A 22,197-nucleotide genomic window follows, 5' to 3' on the forward strand; every position below is an offset into this window, starting at 1 on the left:
TGTGACCCTCCCCCCACCACTCCCCTAACCACCCCCTAGCCATCTCCCAGGAATTCCTTACCTCCAACTTGGCCTCACCAACCATCTCTAGATGCCTTTTGAAGAACACTGATCTTTCAGCAGAAGGAAAGACAAACATACACAGCCTGAAAAGAGATCCAGACCTAATCATCATCCCTGACTACCTGAACAAAATAACCTCCAGTCGTTACTGAAATCCACAGGTCATTTCCAGAAGCTCTCACCTGAGTCCATCTCCCTCCTCACCACAACAATACCCCACACACCCACCTTCTACATGCTCCCCAAAATCCACAAACTCATCAGTCATGGATGCCCCATTGTATTGGGCTATTGTGCTCCCACTGAAAGAATTTCCACTGTTTACCAACACCACCACCCAATTGCCTGAGACCTAGCCTCCCACGTCAAAGATAATGGCCACTTTCTTCACCAACTTTCCACCATCCCCACCCATTTACCTTCTGGATCCTTACTTGACACTGTTGATACCACCTCCCTATATACCAACATCCTTTATACCAATGGACTTGCCACTACAGGACACTGCCTCTTCCAACATCCTTCAGTCTCTAAAGGTGTTCCCTCGTTCCTTATACACCTTACCAACTATATCTTGACCCACTACTACTTTTCCTTTGAAGAGGTTTACAAACAAATCTATGGCACAGTCATGGTTACTCGCACGACACCCTGCTATGTCAACCTGTTTTTGGGCCATCTAGGGAAAATCTTCCTAGTCTTCCAATAGTCCCAACCTCTTGTTCGATTAAAGTTCATTGATGATATCTTCGTGATATGGACTCAGGGCCAAGGCCCTCTATCTACATTGCTTCACAACATCAACACTTTTTCTCCCATCTGTTTTGCCAGGTTCTCTTCTACTGAACGTGCCACCTCCCTGAACACTGACCTTCACCTCTCTGACGACTCAGTCCACACCTCTTTACATCAAACCCACTAACCACCAACAGTACCTGCATTTCAACAGCTGCCATCCAGTCCACACCAAAAAATCCCTCCCGTACAACCTAGCCACCCATGGACGACATACCTGCAGTGACAAGATCACCCTTGTCCAGTATGCTGAAGGCTTCACAAAGGCCTTTAGACAGCCAATACCATCCCAACCTAGTCCACAACAGATTTCGCATGGCGTATCCTCTCACACCACCAATCCTCTCCTACCCCAATAATCAGCTACAAAGGAGTGCCCCCCTCATCACCCAGTATCACCCTGGACTGGAACAATTTAACCAGGGCTTTGATTATATCTCATCCTGCCCTGAAGTGAGGGACAGTCTACCCGAGATCCTTACTACCTCTCCTACGGTGGTGTTCTGTCACCCACCCAATGAACCAATGAACGTACGTGTGGTCTTAGTCCAGGGATGGGCAACCTTTGGTGACCTGTGGGCGGGCCTGATTCACATGCTCACCTAAGTTTGTGGGCCACCTCATCACATGACATGACAAATGCACTGCTAGTGCACAAAGTCAGAACTATAGTGGCAGTGAAGTTAATGTTTATGGAGCAATGCACTGATATGAATGGCACCCATTTCCCGACGCAGCAACAAATTATGCACTTTCGAAGGTATTTCCATTCTATGTTTAGCCCATCTTCAGATGTTTACCTTTATTTATGCATCAAGAACATCATTTCTTAACTTAGGTTGTTTTACAATAGTAGTCTTACAAATTTCTTTTCCAGATTTCTGTAATGCCGTTAGTAAAGAAACAATGTTCACGACCTGTAAATAAATATAAACATCTGAAGAATAGTTTTGATAACTGATCACTTGGGACCAGACAAATTCGCATTTTGCGATAAACACGAATAAATGCGAAATTACTTAATAGACACTCTTTCATAGTGAATTGATCCAGATGATCTATTTATCAGGGATAATTTGAAATTGCTGTATTTTCTGCATACAGTATCGAAAATGTAAGCAGTTACTGGCATTGTACATCATCTGGCAAAGCCCAATTTGGAAAGATAATGTGTGCAAGAACTTATTTGCAAAATACAGTGTATGAAAGCAACGATGTACCATTGTGCTCAGTTATCTGGTGCCATTGCAGTGTAGATGGTTGAATGGTCTGTTTAAGGTATATGTCGCACAATGCAATGTACTACTCAGCCATGGGACCTAGCATTTTATGAGAAAGAAATGCCTTTGTTTGTTAGCTAAAGTTCAAAAGATGTTATAAAGCAGACAGTTTTAACATGGAAAATTAGGTGATGGATGTTTTGAACTGTAGTTGTATCGAATAGCGTTAGACACCGAGCCTGAACTAAATTGTTAACAATAATCTTCTAACTTAAACAATTGGGTGTTAGCTGTCCCTGAATAATGCTTTGTGTTGTGCATTGCCCTTTTCTTATTTCTTTTTTTCAAATAAGTGAAGCTACTAATCCTGGTCCATCACAGATTTCGATTACGACCCTTACAACATCAGAAGAGTTCAGTGATCCCTGTGACAATGTGTTAATTCTGATGACAATGTGTTAGTTCTGATGTAGGCTGCTGCCCAGTGAAATGGAGGCAGGGTTGGATTTGTTTCCCTGCACCGCTCCTTCCTCTATGGCAGTTAAAATTGTAGTCTGTTTAAGCTTGTGGCCATCTGCAGCGGTAGCCTATAGTGCCCTCCATCTGCTTTATAGTGATTGGAAAACCAAATCTGTAACATTTTTCAATGGCACCAAAATTCTTGCTCTAACGTTAAAATTGAGTTGCTGTAAGTTTGGTTCTACTTCTGTGCTAAGTACCTTGTCAGTTCTACCTGTAGCATTATCAAGCATGGGTCGTAGGGCTATGAATGCCCACAAAAAGTCAAAATTAATAGTCTGCAGACTTTTTAATCTTCAGATTGGGTGGAAAAAGACAATGTCCAGAAACACCTCATATCGGAGACACATTCACTCAACTGGTGGGAAAATGCTGGTGCTTTTCAACAGAACAATCATTTTTGAAAGCTTAAATGCAGCCAAATGAAAAAAGTAAAGGCAATTTTGGAAGAAAAAGGTACTGAAATTTTTTGCAAAAGCAAACATTCCAGTCAAAAACCAGCACTTTAGCAGCCTTTTTCAAAGAACTAATAATTTGTTTGTCTCCACTCGTGCAGTGTGACAATCTTTTAAATTTGTGCTTCTAATCATTTACAAACAAAGAAAATAGATGCCAATTTCGATGAAAATGGACACAAATTTTGCAAGAAATAGATACGAATTTTAACAAAAATAGATGCTACATTTTCAAGTCCCTACTGATAACATAGGCATGGGTTATTTCTATAACTCTTAAAAAAGAAGGTATCATTTTTGTTAATTTTAAAAAGTTTAAAATTTCAAATTGTTTGAATGTAGCACATACCACCTGTATTACACAGAAGTGAAACTAAGAAAATGTGATCAACATAAGGATGGATTGTCAGACCGATAATGCTTGCCCTCATGCACTTAGTACCTATTTGTAATAGTGAGACTATTTTGGTTGACATCAATATTGTTTGTCAGTGTTTCCACTATTGACATATGAGAATACACGCCCTGAGACTGTCATATTAACATATCGACAGTAATACTGAGTGTGTGAAGCCCTGTTGACTTCCATGTGACATTTCTGTGTTCTGGGCGGAGTACAGTTTTTGTCTCTCTTCCATGTGTTTCTTCTGTGGGCGACACTGGAACCAATCCTAGTTCATCCCTGTACCCCTCCCATTCCCTGAAGCAGACTAATGTGCAAGACCTGCCCAATCTACTCACCCAACACATCATACTCCAGTCCTGTCACAGGCTTGTCCTACTCCATCAGATGCCATGCCACCTGTGAAAGCAGTCGTGTCATATACCAACTCTGCTGTAGACACTGCTCAGCCTTTTATGTTGCTATGGCTACCAACTAGGAATGGCCACTGCCAAACTGTTGCCAAGAACAAAGTTGACGAACATGCTCAGTTTCAGTGGCTGCTTCACAACACGAGCCATCTGGATCCTTCCGTCCTCCACCAGCTTCTCAGAATATGCAGATGGGGAGTTATCCTTACAACACAACCTCTGTTCCTGTGATTGTCCTGACCTCAATCTTAAGTAACCCATTGCCCCTGTACCTTCCATTCAGTCTCCTCCCCCCTCCACACACACACACACACACACACACACACACACACACACACACTCTCTCTCTCTCTCTCTCTCTCTCTCTCTCTCTCTCTCTCTCCCTCTCTCCTAGCTGGCAATCCAGATGCCTCCCTCAGAGCTGTCAGGGCATAGGTGTGTGTGTGTGTGTGTGTGTGTGTGTGTGTGTGTGTGTGTGTGTGTGTGTGTGTGTGTGTGTGTACTAGCTCGTTAAAGGATAACTGAAAGCTAGCAAGTTTTCAATCTTTTGTGTGTGTCTATGGACATTAACACTTTTGTTTTTCAGTGAGTGGTCTCCTTTAATTTCAAGGTATTTGCTTTTTACTGTGTCAGTCTTTGACTGAATAATTTTCAGAATTGCATATGTTGCATCTCAGTCTCAAAACTGTTAATTTTCTATTCTCCAGGTTCTTATCCATTGCCCTGATAAAACTTGTCTTGAAATACAAGGGCTATCCACAAAGTACATTACGTTTTGGAATTAAATATAAATAAAGTATTGGAAATTTTTTTTTATTACATACAGATGAAAGCCACTCTTAAATACTACTTTTCTACATAGTTGCCATTTAAATTAAGGCACTTATCATAGCAATCGACGAGCTTGGAAATTCCTTCGTCGTAAAATCTGCCGCCTGCGCATTCAACCACGTGGTTACCTCTTCTTGAAGCTGTGTGTCGTCATAAAAACGCTGCATAGCCAACCACTTCTTCATTGCTGGGAATAAGTGGAAGTCGCTCGGTGCCAGGTCGGGACTGTACGGCGGATGAGGAAACAACTCCCACTTAAAAGATTCGAGAACTTCACAAGTGGCATTTGCCGTGTGGGCCCGGGTGTTGTTGTGAATCAGCAAGATCTTTGAGCCCAACTTTCCCCTGCGCTTGTTTTGTATTGCTCTTCTGAGGTTGTGCAGAGTTTGACAATACCTTTGAGAGTTTATTGTAGTGCCTCTTTCCAGGAAATCCACAAAAATCACACCTTTTCTATCCCAAAAGAAGAGGTAACCACGTGGTTGAAGGCGCAGGCAGCCGAATTTTACGACGAAGGAATTTCCAAGCTCGTCCATCGCTACGATAACTGCCTTAATTTAAATGGCAACTATGTAGAAAAGTAGTATTTAAGTTTGGCTTTCATCTGTATATAATAAAAAAAATTTCCAATACTTCACTTATTTTTAATTCCAAAACATAATGTACTTTGTGGATAGCCCTCATATTAAGCCTACATATCGCAAAACTTCATAGTTGTTTCTTTGTCATGTAGGAAAGTGTGTTATTTGATCAATTCTTCATCCTTTTGTGCTTGTGTTGAAGGTTAAAATCATTACTCCACCAAGGCTGTCACCTTTTTTGTGAAAATTAATAACTTCACACTCACTTCAGGCCTGTTTCAGCTTTTTAATCATTTCAAGTGACAGACTGGGAGGTAAGAATACTGATTCATCACACTGAAGACAGAAGTGATACCAAAGTTTTCTGGTCACTGACTGTACACAATTGGTCCTGAACAGATGTCTTAGACAGATAAATGCTTTTACTTTTTCATATTTGATTAATAGTTACATGTGCTTGCAACTGTTCTTGAAAGGTTTTATTGTTGGGTTCGTAGTCTTTTCCAGGAACCTGATGTATAGAAATCTTTATGTACTACAGAGCTTGAATTGATATGTTGAGCACTTTCTACCCAAAAGCAAAATGTATAGTCATCACTAATTATGGTGCAACCTCATTAGACACTATTCTGTTGTTTTTGTAAACAGGCAGTCAAAAATATGTTCAACTTTCAAAAAGACCGCTGCCAAATGACTAAAGTTCTGAATTTAATACCCTCACCTCCAGTATGAAACAGTTGGGAGTAAACATGGTATTAACTCTACTCATCCATAGTGACATCTATTAATCCATTTGGGATATCATTTTACACCCATTGTTTGCAGTAACAAGGTGAAAATTAAGCACTTCATTCAAAGATTCTCAAGATGCAGAGTGAGCCTCCTACAAAACACAAACGTCTATGATACTGCATGTTTCAACTTCAAAGCCTAAAATTTTCCACTAATAAACGAAAGAATTTTAAATAGAACACTGATTGCATAGTCAGTCACTGGAGAGCAGCATGTAAAAATTCTAACATGGCGGCATGTTCCACATGCTGACAACAGTAAGAAGATACACCCCAACTTATGCTCAGTGTGAGTTCTCGTGTATTTTTTCTACCTTTATTTTGATGTCCAAAAACAATGAATTCATACTGTCCATACAGCACAGTATAATTATATTCTAAATTATGTAAAAGAACTTGTCAAAAATGTTCAAATAGTAACTTTAATCACACCTGCAATTCTGTATCTGTTTCTAATTAATTTCAACATCTTAATTATCTCCAAATAGTTTCATTCTTGATATCCCATAATTCATTCAGAGATAATGATCTACAAAAGTATTCACAAACTGAAACTGCAGGTGCTGGTCTTTTTCATGTATCATTGGAAGTAACTGTGGACAAGGTAGCTTGTGGAAGGAGGTCGTCCCTATATGCTTTCCATGGGATTTTAACATCTACTCTCAGTAGGATGAACTTGACATATGATGTATAACAATCCGAACTCATTCTGGAAGGTTCTCTCACTATTAGCCTATTGGCAGTGACTTGCAGCCATGGAGGTGTTACCGTAATTTTGTTCTTACAACCTGAATGCGAAAGACAGGAGAGGATGAAGCATTCCATGTTTGATTCTGAGATCAAAACATCTTGATATTTTATTACAACCATTCCATATGGGTTTAGAAAGTCACTCTGCCTGTGTCATTCTGACCGTAAGGTGGCTATTTGAAAGGGCATCCATGAATTCATTTTCATCGTGCGGTGGTTTCTATGCAAGTAACTCGCTCATCTAATGTCCTTTGATATACAGATTGTGCATATTGTGCTGTGCCCAAAAGTTTAATATTGTGGAAATATATGAACTTCATTTGCAGTTTGTTAATGATCTTGGATGCATTTGAGTAGTACAAATTGTACACATTTTGTTATAATGTTTGCTAATAACACTGAAATTTGTTTATATAGATGATCACGATGTTCTCCACTTCCTGACCACAAGCTTGCATCCTCCTGGGCAAGCACCTCCACCGCCCTCTCTAGCACGGGTCACTGATGAGGAGCAGAAGAAACTCAGTCAGGAATATGCAGATTATCAGAAGAAGTTGGAACAGCAGAAAGAAGAGTAAGTGTCTAAACAAATGACTAGTAGTGTTTTAAGTCCATTACAGCATTTCCTGTAGTAGTTATAAGAGCAATGTTTATTACTCTCATTATTTCACACGACTCTTGTTAAATTATAAAAGCATTTGACAGTTGTAGAAATTGCCATATCTGAAGAAGCTGAAAGAATTGTACTAGCTCTCCCCATTCTTTTGTGAGTCCATACATGGTAAGTTCCAGAGCATTGCAGCCTTTCTTCTCTTCCTTTGCTGCAACACTATCCTATATTTATCACTTCGACTTAAACCTCCAATGGATACTCTAGTCGATGTTGACTCAGCCTTGCCCCCCAGTCTCTGCTTTCGTAACTCTATTTTGCCTTTTGCTAATGACACACCCATTTTGGTTCATTTAACAAATGTCCTGTTATCAAGCTTGACCACCACATTAATTTTAAAATTTGTCTGTAAGTCACCCAGTACACAGTAGATGGTTGATGGGGGTTGGGGTTGTCAGGTTACCCCTATGATGGTAGCTACCTGATTACAGGGAATGTGCTGCTGGTGTATCTACTCTTCCTTCACCATGAATACCCAGGGGTCTATTTTAAATGGAACATGGGACCAACTCTCAACACCCTCCATGCCAGGTGACCATAGCTTTAGAGGGATGACACCTAGTGGAAGACAGACCTTTCCTTCCCTTCCCTCACCAAGTGAGGTAGGGGTTGGCACCATGACAAAATAGTCATAATTAAGAGAATAAAGCTAAACCATGCTAGTGGTCATATGGCACCAGCAGTTTCATCAGATAAGTTTACCCTCATTAGCTATGAATCGAGATGAAAATCGACCAGACAAACAAGCAAAGACACATGTGCTTAAACTCCCAGGACTGGTGGGCAGTCCTTCAGATACCAAACCCTTATTTTTTGTAGAGAAAATTGACGTCAAATATGGTGAGGTCACTTCAGTGTGGAAGGGATCTATGCTGATTAAAGCACCCTTCTCCTTTCCAGTCACGGGCATTGTTACTCTGCAACAAACTTCACGATATTACTTTCAGTTATCCCCCCAAGAACCAAAATACTGAATGGTTAAGGGTTTGATATTCCCAGGGACCTTGTATTTCAAACATAATGAGAAATTATGTGCAGATTCGGAAAGTCAGTGTCCATTCTATCAGTTTGCTCTGATAAGGGCCTGAAGATAACAATGTTGACAATGAAGCATTTATCATGGGTTTTGAGGGTGACTTTGTTACTGGAAAAAGTTAAGATTATGGTCTAGCAGTGTATTGTAACGCCCATTGTACCATCCATAACGAGGTGCATAAAGTGTTTGAAATTGGGCCACATGTTCATTGAATAAACCAGTGTGGACAGAATGTCGGACAACCACAACATGAGGGTACCCTGTATGTAAAACCATCTCATTGCATCAGTTGCAGGGAGGATCACTCCCACCAATCACCAACCTGCCCTGTCTCTGGAGGGGAACGTAAAGTCAAAGAATTAAAGATCTTTGATTGTTTGACTATCTTAATTCATCCATTCATGTGAGGGAGGGGACTCACCCCCTTTCCTTTACTGAGGTTCCCCTCAACCCATATGATAAAGGGCAACCTACTCCCCCTGCCCATCCCAACCTTAACAGATGTTTGCTCCTTCCTCGCCTGCTGCCTTAATTGCTACAACCTCATACCCTAATGACAGGGACTTCAAATGGTGCAGATATTGGGCCGCATGACAGATTGGTCTAAATCTTTTCATGACTCTTACCTGGATACTCCTACCGAAACCAAGTACTATGAGAAGGGCATGAAACCGCAGATGATTGTGGGTCCAGCAGCCTCAATTGCCCTGGATCATTCCTTCTGTAGTATCAAAATTGTGAAAGTAGATATCAACTGACAGGTGGTACTATCGCAAACTGAGTCATTATTAAAAATAGGTATTTGACACACATGCAAACACAATCCAATGGAAATTTGATTGTTATTGTTGCCACCCTGATGAATGGAAACAATCGCTCAGCCCATGATGGGATGTGTAGACTGGTCTTTGAGCCATTTATAGTGACCAAATACCATGATGGGAGCTGTGGCGGTACAACATATAAAGGGCAGTCACATGTGAATGAGAAAGATAAAAAAGTAAGAGAACTTTTTATTATTTCAACAGTAATTACCATAACTGTGATGTTTATCCCACTTAGATACAAGACAGACACTGTTTTCATCTGAAACAAATCAGTGGCCCCAAATATCTTTCCTCAGGGCTCCAAAATTATGGGAATTGCATTAAAAAAAAAAAAAAGAAAAAAAAGTGCCTGCTCGTATGTTGCCATGGTTCCTTAGAGTACAGTGCAGACGTTTCTCTGGTAAGCCCTTACACATGCTCCACCCAGTCCCGATCTCTTCCCATGAAAATTCCATAATTTGGATCCCTGAGAAAAGACATTCATGGCCATGAAGTTGCTTCACATGAAGAGTTACGTGCCTGGGTACAGTCATGGTCCCGTAGGCAGCCACTAACATTTTTCCATAAAGGCATTGACTGTCATGTCTCACAGTGGGAGAAACGTATTAACAATTATGACAGTTGCATTTGAAATAATAGAGAGTTTCCTTAAATTTGGTGGAAACTTTTGATAGATGGTAAATACTTTTGGATTAACCCTGTCACTGCTACAGATGTTATCTTTTGCATTCATTCTGAGGTGGCTTTTGGTATGGCTGTACTGATTGGCAAATGCCGGTGTCTGTGCTGATACACAGAATTCTGGCCAGTATGAAATGCTTATCATCCAGTTTTTCAAAAACTATTAGCTGAGAAAAATAATTTTTGTCCATTCTACAGTCTGATGTCTTTACCTAATAAAGAACTGATATTCTTTCAGTTATCCATCATACTTAGTATGCTGCGTCAGACAGATAAAAAATCTACTCGCTAGGTGGCGGCAAGGGAAAGCGCGCGCACACACACACACACACACACACACACACACACACACACACACACAACAGAACTGTTGCTCATTTTTCCATTTGCCTCATTTTCATGTGGCTGACCTTTGACTGGTTAGTGATCACATTGTTCACTGTGTATCTTCCACTGCATAAAAGAGTAAAAAACTGAGGCTACAGACCACACTGTCAATAGCTGAAGATCCACATGCTGTACTAAAGAGAGTGGGGAAGCCATTATTCAGTATACCATCTTCTCTGTTACAACAGTTACGTTAGAGCTGCCCAATAAACTGTAATGTGTTTTAATGTCACCCCACAAAAGAAACTGGTGGTAGCTGGGAGATGAAATTTATCTCCCATCACACCACCTCTCCCTATCACAGAAGACAGTTGTGAAGGGTGAATTCTTTCTCAACCCGAGAAATTGGTGGCTGCTTATATTTATCGGCTGCTACGGCATCTTGAATCGTACTCATCTAGTATTTGCACTACATGCTGAAATTATGGATCTGACTGTTCCTAAATCTGTTCTCTAGGTCTGACATGAGTTAAATTGCGCTCAATTGCATCACACAGCAGAACATCTGAAAATAAAGCACCATATGCACATTTAAAATCTGTTACCCACTTGCAATACGTTAGCTCTGACCTTTTCTTGCAACGAAGGAATTGGTACCTAGCTGCCACCACATTATCTTTCTGGTCATAATACTTAGCGAATCTACAACCTGATCTTAGGAATGTTCACTCGGAGTGGTGTTAGGAAATAATTTCTGAATGAGGCGAAACAGTGCACTGTCTACTGTTGACAAAAAGGAATGTAGTTTCACAGTACTTGTTACGTTGTGAGCAATTATGTGTGCTTCATACTGTTACAACCACTAGAGTCAGTCATCTTTTTTGTTAAACTGGCGAAAAGGCGGTACGGCACTTGGAGCTACAGTTGTTGTAGTTCGCACAGCATTAGTATCAGTTCACCAATAGCTGCTGTTCAGTATTGAGCAGAGATGCAATTTGTTGTATCTGGAACTGAAACATTTGTGTTAGCTACGTTGCATCTATCGCCTCCAGCTGAGGCACCCGAGCATGGGATGAGAGAGGTGGGTTGTTCATTTTGGAAGAGACAAATGTGATAAACAGACAAAGCAAGCAATAAAAATAAGCACACAAGCAAAGAAAATTTCTGCAATTCCCACCTGAAAACACTAAATAGAAAAGACACTATTAAAATATGTAGACACACCCCTGCTAAGAAAAGTCAAGGTAGAACTAAGGCGCCAGCAAAACACACAAGCCCACGACAAAAACCGAAAATGCTTTGGTGGCTCTGAAGCATTAACATATTGCCGCTATGGGAACAGTCCAATTTCTTGTCACCAAATGTTAAATCCTGCCTAGTCGTCGAATATGGTGTGTCTAGGAAACCTACTTTCTCGGATCACTTGACAACAATTTAAGCAAATCGTATTAATGAGTTTTATTACAAAATGAGTAATTACAATACTTTAACTTTGTGTTACATAGATGTGCCACAAGCAAAGGGTGACATGCAAAATAAACAAGCTTCTTCAGTATATACAATTCCTAAGTCACTGCTATACAAGTGTCTAATCTTGATGCTGCTGTTCAACTGGCCACAAGCAGTCAGGCGCGGCACTTTATGTCCTCTCCACATAGGGCTCACTGCCGTCACGTTGTTGCCCTGGAGAAGAGTCAGTTAGCATGCTGTTGGCAGGCCTCTTCTCACAGTCATCTCTTCTCTCTTGTTCCTGACTGGTGTGCCGGCACTTGACTTTATGCCGTAGGAAAAGGACTTACTGGCTGTTGCATACATCTGCTGTCACCTTTGCCTGCTGTAGATTGCTTTGATTAGTCGTGGGGGATGTGTCTATTGCAGTCAACCATGCCACTGGAACTGCTATTCCCTTTCCACAGGACCACTCTGCTGTCAGCCGGTGTTATGGTGGACCAAAGACATTGCAACAGCTATTCAGAATTGTTGAAGGTCCCTGCAACATCTTCACAGATCACACTCGTAAGCTTCAATTGGTTTCATGCTGAGGCTTGCTGTCTAATTAAACACAACATGAAGGAATGCTGGATGCACTGCATCCCTTCCTTTGAAACACATGCCTCTTTATTCCAGGTTTGGTCCACCAAACATCAGTAACTCTCCTGTGTCTCCTTCATAGTAGTATTTCTACTGATGAGACTGTTCTTGCTGACCACCTTGCAACCCACTGTGCAACAGTATCAGCGTCGTCCTCTTACTTGGCTATGTTTTGAATGCACAAATGACTAGTTGAAGACACCTATCCTCTACCCCAGTCGTGCTGAATTATGTAATAAAACTTTCAGTGACTGGGAAATGTTTTAGGCTCCTGACTCATCACATGGTATGGCCCCAGGCCCTGATTGAATTCATAATCATGTGATCCAACATCTTAATGTTACTCGGACTCCATCGCCTCAGTCTTTAGCTGTATTTGACTAGAAGCTAGATGAGGATAGTATCATTATCCCAATCCTTAAACCAGGCAAAAATCCAATTCCCATATGTTTGCTGACAGATTAATCTCGCTAACATGCTCAGCAAACTTCTGGAAAGGATAGTAGCCCAACGATTGTGCTGGGACCTCGAAGTGCATAGCCTTGTATGCCCCCATCAGCATGCCTTCCAAGAGGGATGATCCTCAACTGACCACCTGGTTAGGTTGAAAACCGAAGTCTGACATGCTTCTTTTAAAATGCCAATTCACTGCAATCTTTCTTGACCTACATATGGCATACACAACCACTTGATGCCATCACATTTAACCTGCCTTTCATGACTGGGACTTCAGAGGGAACCTATAGATTTTTCTTCATTGCTTTTTATCTCACCAGTCATTTCGGGTTAGAGCTGGTACATCACATAGCTTTCCATGACTCCAAGAGAATGGCATTCTACAGAGGTCCATACTGAGTGTTACTCTTCCTCATTGCTGTCAATTATGTAGTGACCTCTAGTTGGACAACTGGCCACCCCTGCACTGTGTTTCAGCAACTTTTACATTCGGTATAGCTCCTAATCTGTAGCATTGGCTGAATGGCAGCTCCAAGATGCCATCCAAAGGGTCTCTGCTTGGGCCCTTTCTCAGGGTTTTCAATTCTTTTCCATGAAAATGCGAGTATTGCATTTCTATCATTGTACCATGGCCCATCCTTACCCAAAACTGTAATTGGGTGCCCAGCACTTAGACGTTGTTGCAGAGTCCCGATTGTTGGGACTTCTCTTGGATAAAATAGTGACAGGGCTCCCCCATATTCATCAGCTAAAGACTTAGTTGCATGCAAAAGCTTAAAGCTTCCTTGCCCACACTTGTAGTGTGAATCTTGCTACTCTCCTCCATATTTACCGTGCACTGGTCTCGCCTCAGTTGGACTTTGGTTACCAGGTTTATGGCTCAGTGGCACTTTCAGCTTTAAAATTGTGGGACCCTGTCCATCATAATGGTACCTTCTAGACTAGCCCCATAGACAGGCTCCTTGCTGAAGCGGGAATCCTCCTTCAGTTCCGATGGTACCAATTCTTGCTCACCTATGCAGTCATCAGCCAGCAATATCCAAATCATCCAATTTATGAAATTCTTTTTGCGTGCAAGGGGCATCGGCCCCCTGACACCCACTCTCAAGTAGGATTACCAGTAGGAATGACTTCAAAGCCCCTGCCGGGGTGTCTGCCTAACCACATTTTAAATGTGCTGCTGGTAATTGCTGTAGAACATCCCGCCTCCACCCCCCTTTGGTTAGTACCCAAACCATGATTTAGGACTGATTTAGTTCAAGGACATAAAGTTACTGTTGCGTGCATGACCTTCCGGTGTTTGCTCCTCTCAGTTCTTCAGAAGTTACCAACATGTTTTCATAATTTACACTAACTGCTTTAGAACTGTGGATGGAGTGAGATATACTTTTACATCTCTCACTTTTCAGAACACCATTTGTTGATGGAATGTGTTGTGTGGCACTAATAGTCATTAAAAGAGCCCTACATTTTATTAAGCACACTTCCTTACACACGTTTAGACTTCGTAGTGACTTAATGAACAGTCTCCTTGTAACCATGTGATATTTGCTATTCATGACTTTCTCTCTGACTTTAGCCACACTGCCTGTTCAGTTGTCTTTCCTTGGGTTCCAAATCTTAGAGTATCACAGGGAGGGAACTGGCCAACCATTTGGATAGAGAAGCAGTTACTCACCCTACATTTGCTTTCAGGGTGTATACGACCCGGGACAACTGGGAGATCCGGGAAAAACCCGGGAATTTTTTCATCTGGGAGAAACCCGGGAATTTTTTAGAATTCCGGGAAGTTTTCATTGTTTTTGCTCTCAGTTAAATTTTTGTAATTTTGACTGGCAAGAACCGATACTCTAACAAAGGATATTACTGTATACCGTTATTTCAGAATAATACTGCAACAATAAAACATGAACGAGAAAAAAAACGAAAATAAAACTTAAATTGCAAAGGAAATGCTCCATATACAGCAACAAAACAGTGCTCATACAAGCGTCTGCCAACAGCAATGTGTGTCAAAGGCTTTAGGAAGACTATGCAATGTTCCGTAACAACAAATTGCCTTCGATGAGCGTGACGTCACAACTGTTTACATTAGATTCGTTTTAGTAGTTACGAGCGGGATCATGCGCATGCGCAGTTGAGTAGTACCTTCTCCCCCTTCTGGCTACAGAAATGTGTGTGTTGGCTGTGTAAGCAGTCGCAGCAAGCAGCTAGATGCTACCGGGAAAAATTTTACTGGAGTTACCAAGCTGCCATATTATTGCATGCGCAGCAGGCCCAGTTCTACGAGGGGGTGGGGGGGGGGGGGCAAATTCGTGCTACTGAGGAAAAAAACCTTGTCTCACAAAGCGACTAGCATCCAGCGCACGTTAGTCTATCGATTATTCATATGATATGGTTATAATAGAGGGAAACATTCCACGTAGGAAAAATATATCTAAAAACGAAGATGATGTGACTTACCAAATGAAAGTGCTGGCAGGTCGACAGACACACAAACAAACACAAACATACACACAAAATTCAAGCTTTCGCAACAAACTGTTGCCTCATCAGGAAAGAGGGAAGGAGAGGGAAAGGCGAAAGGATGTGGGTTTTAAGGGAGAGGGTAAGGAGTCATTCCAATCCCGGGAGTGGAAAGACTTACCTTAGGGGGGAAAAAGGACGGGTAAACAATCGCGCGCACACACACACATATCCATCCACACATATACAGACACAAGCAGACATATTTAAAGACCAGAAAATAAAGGGAAAATAAGACGACAGGAAAGATTTCGAAATGCAACAGCGACAATAACAAACTTAATTGTTGGGTTCAAATTAATGATATGGTTATAATAGAGGGAAACATTCCACGTAGGAAAAATATATCTAAAAACGAAGATGATGTGACTTACCAAATGAAAGTGCTGGCAGGTCGACAGAAACACAAACATACACACAAAATTCAAGCTTTCGCAACAAACTGTTGCCTCATCAGGAAAGAGGGAAGGAGAGGGAAAGACGAAAGGATGTGGGTTTTAAGGGAGAGGGTAAGGAGTCATTCCAATCCCGGGAGCGGAAAGACTTACCTTAGGGGGAAAAAAGGACGGGTACACACACACACACACACACACACACACACACACACACACATATATATATATATATATATATATATATATATATATATAGACACAAGCAGACATATTTAAATATTTTATATTTAGACAGAACAAAAGTTACAAAACATTGAGACAAGTAGATTTTGTTGTGATGAGCACATAGAAGTGTGTGCTTGTGAATTAATAGTGAAAAGTAAGATTTCTGTTTGTTTCCTCAATTGGCGTCACTAATGTTTGCACAATGTCATCAGGCTTGTTAGACTTCAGGTAGGGTCCTGGCATCTGCTTACCACAGTAAATTTCAAAGTTCAGGGTGTAAAATCACACAAAGCATAAATCTTGAGCCCATATTTTGCGGGCTTATTAGGGACATACTGTACATATCCGCAGCATCCTCTGTAAGGATGCAACATCTTGTCAATAGTGACAAACTCGCTGGCATTGTAGTGAGCAAGGCAGTTCTTGACAAACTCATGATGGAAGTCCCGAATAGGTGTTAGTTTGTCACTTTTTTTCCTTTCATTCCGGGTACCCAGGTCGTCAAACCTAAGGGTTCGAAGCAGAAAGCAAAAGTGCAGCTTGTAAAATAATTATTCCTGTACCATCTGCATCCCACAGTTCACAGCAATTTGTGTGTCCTTTCTTTATACCTATTAGATATAATGCGCCTAAAAGAGCCTTTATCTCTGGTTTGTGGTGTCTCTGCAGTCTCATTCTCTTGAATATTGAACTTAAGCTCTTTTACTATTCTGGATGTATTGGTTTGTATTTTCCACAATGTTGTCAATCATCCCATCAGTAATAAATAGGTAAAATGCATCAATTTCTTGTTAGACTTCAGGTAGGGTCCTGGCATCTGCTTACCACAGTAAATTTCAAAGTTCAGGGTGTAAAATCGCACAAGGCATAAATCTTGAGCCCATATTTTGCGGGCTTATTAGGGATATACTGTACATATCCGCTTTTGGACCTGGCCTGCTCTCGACCTTGGTTTTAGAAGAAGGAGGAAGCAGTTCACTTATCCAGATAGTTTCTTTATCTTTTCCTACGTAAAATCAATAATCATCTGTTTGTTTTCTCCTCTCTTCAACCAGATAGTCATCTGTTTCCCCTGTTGATTGTTCATTCACAGCTGTGGTTTTCTTCAATAACTTCCTCTTCCCACTCAGATTCTCATGAATCTGACAATCTTGTAATTCGTCTTCTGACAATTCTCGCAATACTTTCTCATAGTCTTCAGGCCGTACAATTAGACGGTGCCTCTCAGATGCCTTCTTTTTCTCCATTTCCACACTTTCATGAGACATAATGAGACACATGTTTTTATAAAAGTAATATATTCTTGCAAGCCAATATCAAAGATTGTAAAAAGTAATGAAAATTGCATATGGGAGCTTTGAGTCAATTCGAATGTACATTATATACTAATATAAAAGAAAGATTGCCTTGAGGTGAAAGAAAACACATGTATAGAAAATACTTAAATCACAAGGCACGTAGTGGCAAACACACTGCAAACGCAACACTTGCGTTTCAAGCAACAATAGAAACCAAACTGCTGAAAGCATGAATTGTGCAAATGTAGTAAGTGGTGACATCTGTTGAGAATAACAAATAAGTATCCGGATGTGGACACAACTGTAATGTTATATGTGATACTAACAGAAAACTAAATCTCGGGCTAACTGCCGCAGGCACTCCCACCGAATGATTAATCTATTCTCTGATAAACTCATATCATTATTTGGAAATAGCTTTCTGCATAAGTTAATCAAAAGGACATTAATTAGCCATGTAAAAAGATGGACCACTAGAGGGATTAAACTATCTTGTGAAAGGAAAAGGGAAATATCTTTTGGCAAGAACAAGTAGAGATAATGCAGTAGTTACACGCTATAAAAACTACTCAAGATTATTAAAAATAAAGGAAGACGCACATCAGAAATCAGTAATTCTGACAACATACTTTAGGCTATATGGAATGGAGTGAAACGACAGGACAACCAGCCACAGAACAGCAGGGTAACATCACAATTGGATTAAATGGAAGGGCTATAAATGATGAGTCACAGATGGCAAACATATTTATTAATCATTTCATAAATGTAGTAGAAAACAAAGGGACAAACACTCAAAGACAAAAATCACAGCAGTATGTTGACGATGTAACTCCCATAAAATTAAATCTCATGAATGTATCGTCAACTTCTCCTTCTGAAATTTAGAACGTTATACATTCTCTCAAAAATAAAAGTTCATTTGGTTTTGATGGGTGTTTTCAAGAAAATACTAAAGATCTGTTACCTTATAAGACCAGTCGTATCTGAAATATGTAATACATCACTAACTCAAGGCATTTTTCTAGAGACTGAAATATGCCATTGATAAAGCCCTCTAGAAGAAAGGTGATAGGAGATGTGTCAATAACTGCAGACCTGTTTCACTGCTGACGCCATTTCCCAAAATTTTCAAGATAGTGATGTAGATTAGTATTTCACCTTAGCAACAATAATACCCTCATTGAATCATAGTTGGGATTTCAGAAAAGGTGCTATATTAAGAATGCCATTTACATGTTCACTCACCAAATTTTACAAGCATTAAATAATAAAACAGTGCTAGTTGGCATTTTCTGTGACCCATCTGAGGCAATTGATTGTGTGTCACAGAATTTTCCTTAGGAAATTGAAGTTCTACGGGATTGGTGGTATAGCCAACCGTTGGATAATGTCATATCTGACCAAAAGAATGCAAAAAGTTGTACTTAGTAATTCAAACAATATAGTCTGATGACGTAAGTATGACTGGGGAGAAATCACATATGAGGTTCCCCAAGGCTCAATCTTAGGTCCACTATAGTTCCTCGTGTAAACGATCTTCTAATATACAGGGTGATTCAAGAAGAATACCACAACTTTAAAAATGTGTATTTAATGAAAGAAACATAATATAACCTTCTGTTATACATCATTACAAAGAGTATTTAAAAAGGTTTTTTTTCACTCAAAAACAAGTTCAGAGATGTTCAATATGGCCCCCTCCAGACACACGAGCAATATCAACCCGATACTCCAACTCGTTCCACACTCTCTGTAGCATATCAGGCGTAACAGTTTGGATAGCTGCTGTTATTTCTCGTTTCAAATCATCAATGGTGGCTGGGAGAGGTGGCCGAAACACCATATCCTTAACATACCCCCATAAGAAAAAATCGCAGGAGGTAAGATCAGGGCTTCTTGGAGGCCAGTGATGAAGTGCTCTGTCACGGGCAGATAAGTGCCAATGTGGTGGCGCTCCATCCTGCTGAAATATGAATTGTTGTGCTTCTTGTTCGAGCTGAGGGAACAGCCAATTCTCTAACATCTCCAGATACTGTAGTCCAGTTACAGTAGCACCTTCGAAGAAAAAGGGACCAAAAACTTTATTGGGTGAAATGGCACAGAAAACGTTCACCTTAGGTGAGTCACGTTCATACTGAGTTGTTTCCCCGCGGATTCTCAGTGCCCCATATACAGACATTGTGACGGTTGACTTTCCCGTTAGTGTGGAAAGTTGCTTCATCACTAAACACAATCTTTGAAACGAAAGATTCATCTGTTTCCATTTGAGCAAGGATAAAATCACAGAAATCGATTATTTTAATCTTATCATTTGCAGACAGTGCTTGAACCAATTTCAGACGATAAGGTTTCATAACCAACCTTTTTCGTAGGACTCTCCATACAGTTGATTGTGGAATTTGCAGCTCTCTGCTAGCTCTGCGAGTCGATTTTCCTGGGCTGCGAACAAATGCTTGCTGGATGCGTGCTACATTTTCATCACTCGTTCTCGGCCGTCCAGAACTTTTCCCTTTGCACAAACACCCATTCTCTGTAAACTGTTTATACCAACGTTTAATACACCACCTATCAGGAGGTTTAACACCATACTTCGTTCGAAATGCACGCTGAACAACTGTCGTCGATTCACTTCTGCCGTACTCAATAACACAAAAAGCTTTCTATTGAGCGGTCGCCATCTTAGCATCAACTGACGCTGACGCCTAGTCAACAGCGCCTCAAGCGAACAAATGTACAACTAAATGAAACTTTATAGCTCCCTTAATTCGCCGACAGATAGTGCTTAGCTCTGCCTTTTGTCGTTGCAGAGTTTTAAATTCCTAAAGTCGTGGTATTCTTTATGAATCACCCTGTACAACAAGCAGATTTATTTCTTTTTGCAGAGGACACTAGTAGTGTAATCAGACCATATGTACAGAAATACAAGAAATGGTAAACAATGTTCGTAAAAGTATCATTGAATGGTCTCCCCCTCAATTTTGAAGGAACAACATACCCAGGTCTGCCCACCTAGGGGTACTACACCATTAAGTCCAGCACAGGGTGAGGAAATAATAAATAATATAGAAACTTCAAAATTCTTAGTTGTACGTATTAACGAAAATTTAAACTGGAAAAAACACATTTTATAATTCTGAAAACAACTTAGCTCAGCCATTTTTGTATGTACAGGGTGTTTCAAAAATGACCGGTATATTTGAAACGGCAATAAAAACTAAACGAGCAGCGATAGAAATACACCGTTTGTTGCAATATGCTTGGGACAACAGTACATTTTCAGGCGGACAAACTTTCGAAATTACAGTAGTTACAATTTTCAACAACAGATGGCGCTGCAAGTGATGTGAAAGATATAGACAACAATGCAGTCTGTGGGTGCGCCATTCTGTACGTCGTCTTTCTGCTGTAAGCGTGTGCTGTTCACAACATGCAAGTGTGCTGTGGACAACATGGTTTATTCCTTAGAACAGAGGATTTTTCTGGTGTTGGAATTCCACCGCCTAGAACACAGTGTTGTTGCAACAAGACGAAGTTTTCAACGGAGGTTTAATGTAACCAAAGGACCGAAAAGCGATACAATAAAGGATCTGTTTGCAAAATTTCAACGGACTGGGAACGTGACGGATGAACGTGCTGGAAAGGTAGGGCGACCGTGTACGGCAACCACAGAGGGCAACGCGCAGCTAGTGCAGCAGGTGATCCAACAGCGGCCTCGGGTTTCCGTTCGCCGTGTTGCAGCTGCAGTCCAAATGACGCCAACGTCCACGTATCGTCTCATGCGCCAGAGTTTACACCTCTATCCATACAAAATTCAAACGCGGAAACCCCTCAGCGCCGCTACCATTGCTGCACGAGAGACATTCGCTAACGATATAGTGCACAGGATTGATGACGGCGATATGCATCTGGGCAGCATTTGGTTTACTGACGAAGCTTATTTTTACCTGGACGGCTTCGTCAATAAACAGAACTGGCGCATATGGGGAACCGAAAAGCCCCATGTGGCAGTCCCATCGTCCCTGCATCCTCAAAAAGTACTGGTCTGGGCCGCCATTTCTTCCAAAGGAATCATTGGCCCATTTTTCAGATCCGAAACGATTACTGCGTCACGCTATCTGGACATTCTTCGTGAATTTGTGGCGGTACAAACTGCCTTAGACGACACTGCGAACACCTCGTGGTTTATGCAAGATGGTGCCCGGCCACATCGCACGGCCGACGTCTTTAATTTCCGGAATGAATATTTCGATGATCGTGTGATTGCTTTGGGCTATCCGAAACATACAGGAGGCGGCGTGGATTGGCCTCCCTATTCGCCAGACATGAACCCCTGTGACTTCTTTCTGTGGGGACACTTGAAAGACCAGGTGTACCACCAGACTCCAGAAACAATTGAACAGCTGAAGCAGTACATCTCATCTGCATGTGAAGCCATTCCGCCAGACACGTTGTCAAAGGTTTCGGGTAATTTCATTCAGAGACTACGCCATATTATTGCTACGCATGGTGGATATGTGGAAAATATCGTACTATAGAGTTTCCCAGACCGCAGCGCCATCTGTTGTTGACAATTGTAACTACTGTAATTTCGAAAGTTTGTCTTGTGGGGCAGCGTATTGTATTGAAAATAATGTTGTTGCTGTATAAATGTTTGAATGTTGAATCAGTTTCTGGCTTTTAGAATGTTGTTAATGCTGTCTTTCGCCGTTCTCAACACTGGCTCTCTATTTACTTTTTAGCACCCAGAAAGTGATTTAACAAAACGTGAAGCCTGTAATTAGAGTTCCTAGTGCCCACTTCATCTGAGAATACAATTATAGCTGCAGCTTATAGCTCTGAGGAAT

General features: G+C 41.0%; 1 protein-coding gene across 1 annotated transcript in view; it reads left to right on the forward strand.

Moving 5' to 3' along the window:
- The window catches only part of LOC126248956 (protein ERGIC-53), a 94,451-nt gene that overhangs the window by 23,961 nt on the left and 48,293 nt on the right, over positions 1–22,197 (forward strand). The window contains exon 7 of the mRNA XM_049950490.1: positions 7,236–7,392. Coding sequence (XP_049806447.1) covers positions 7,236–7,392 — 157 coding nt within the window. The remainder of the gene's footprint in view (positions 1–7,235; positions 7,393–22,197) is intronic.

This window comes from Schistocerca nitens, chromosome 3, assembly GCF_023898315.1.
Source record: "Schistocerca nitens isolate TAMUIC-IGC-003100 chromosome 3, iqSchNite1.1, whole genome shotgun sequence".
NCBI classification, from domain to species: domain Eukaryota; kingdom Metazoa; phylum Arthropoda; class Insecta; order Orthoptera; family Acrididae; genus Schistocerca; species Schistocerca nitens.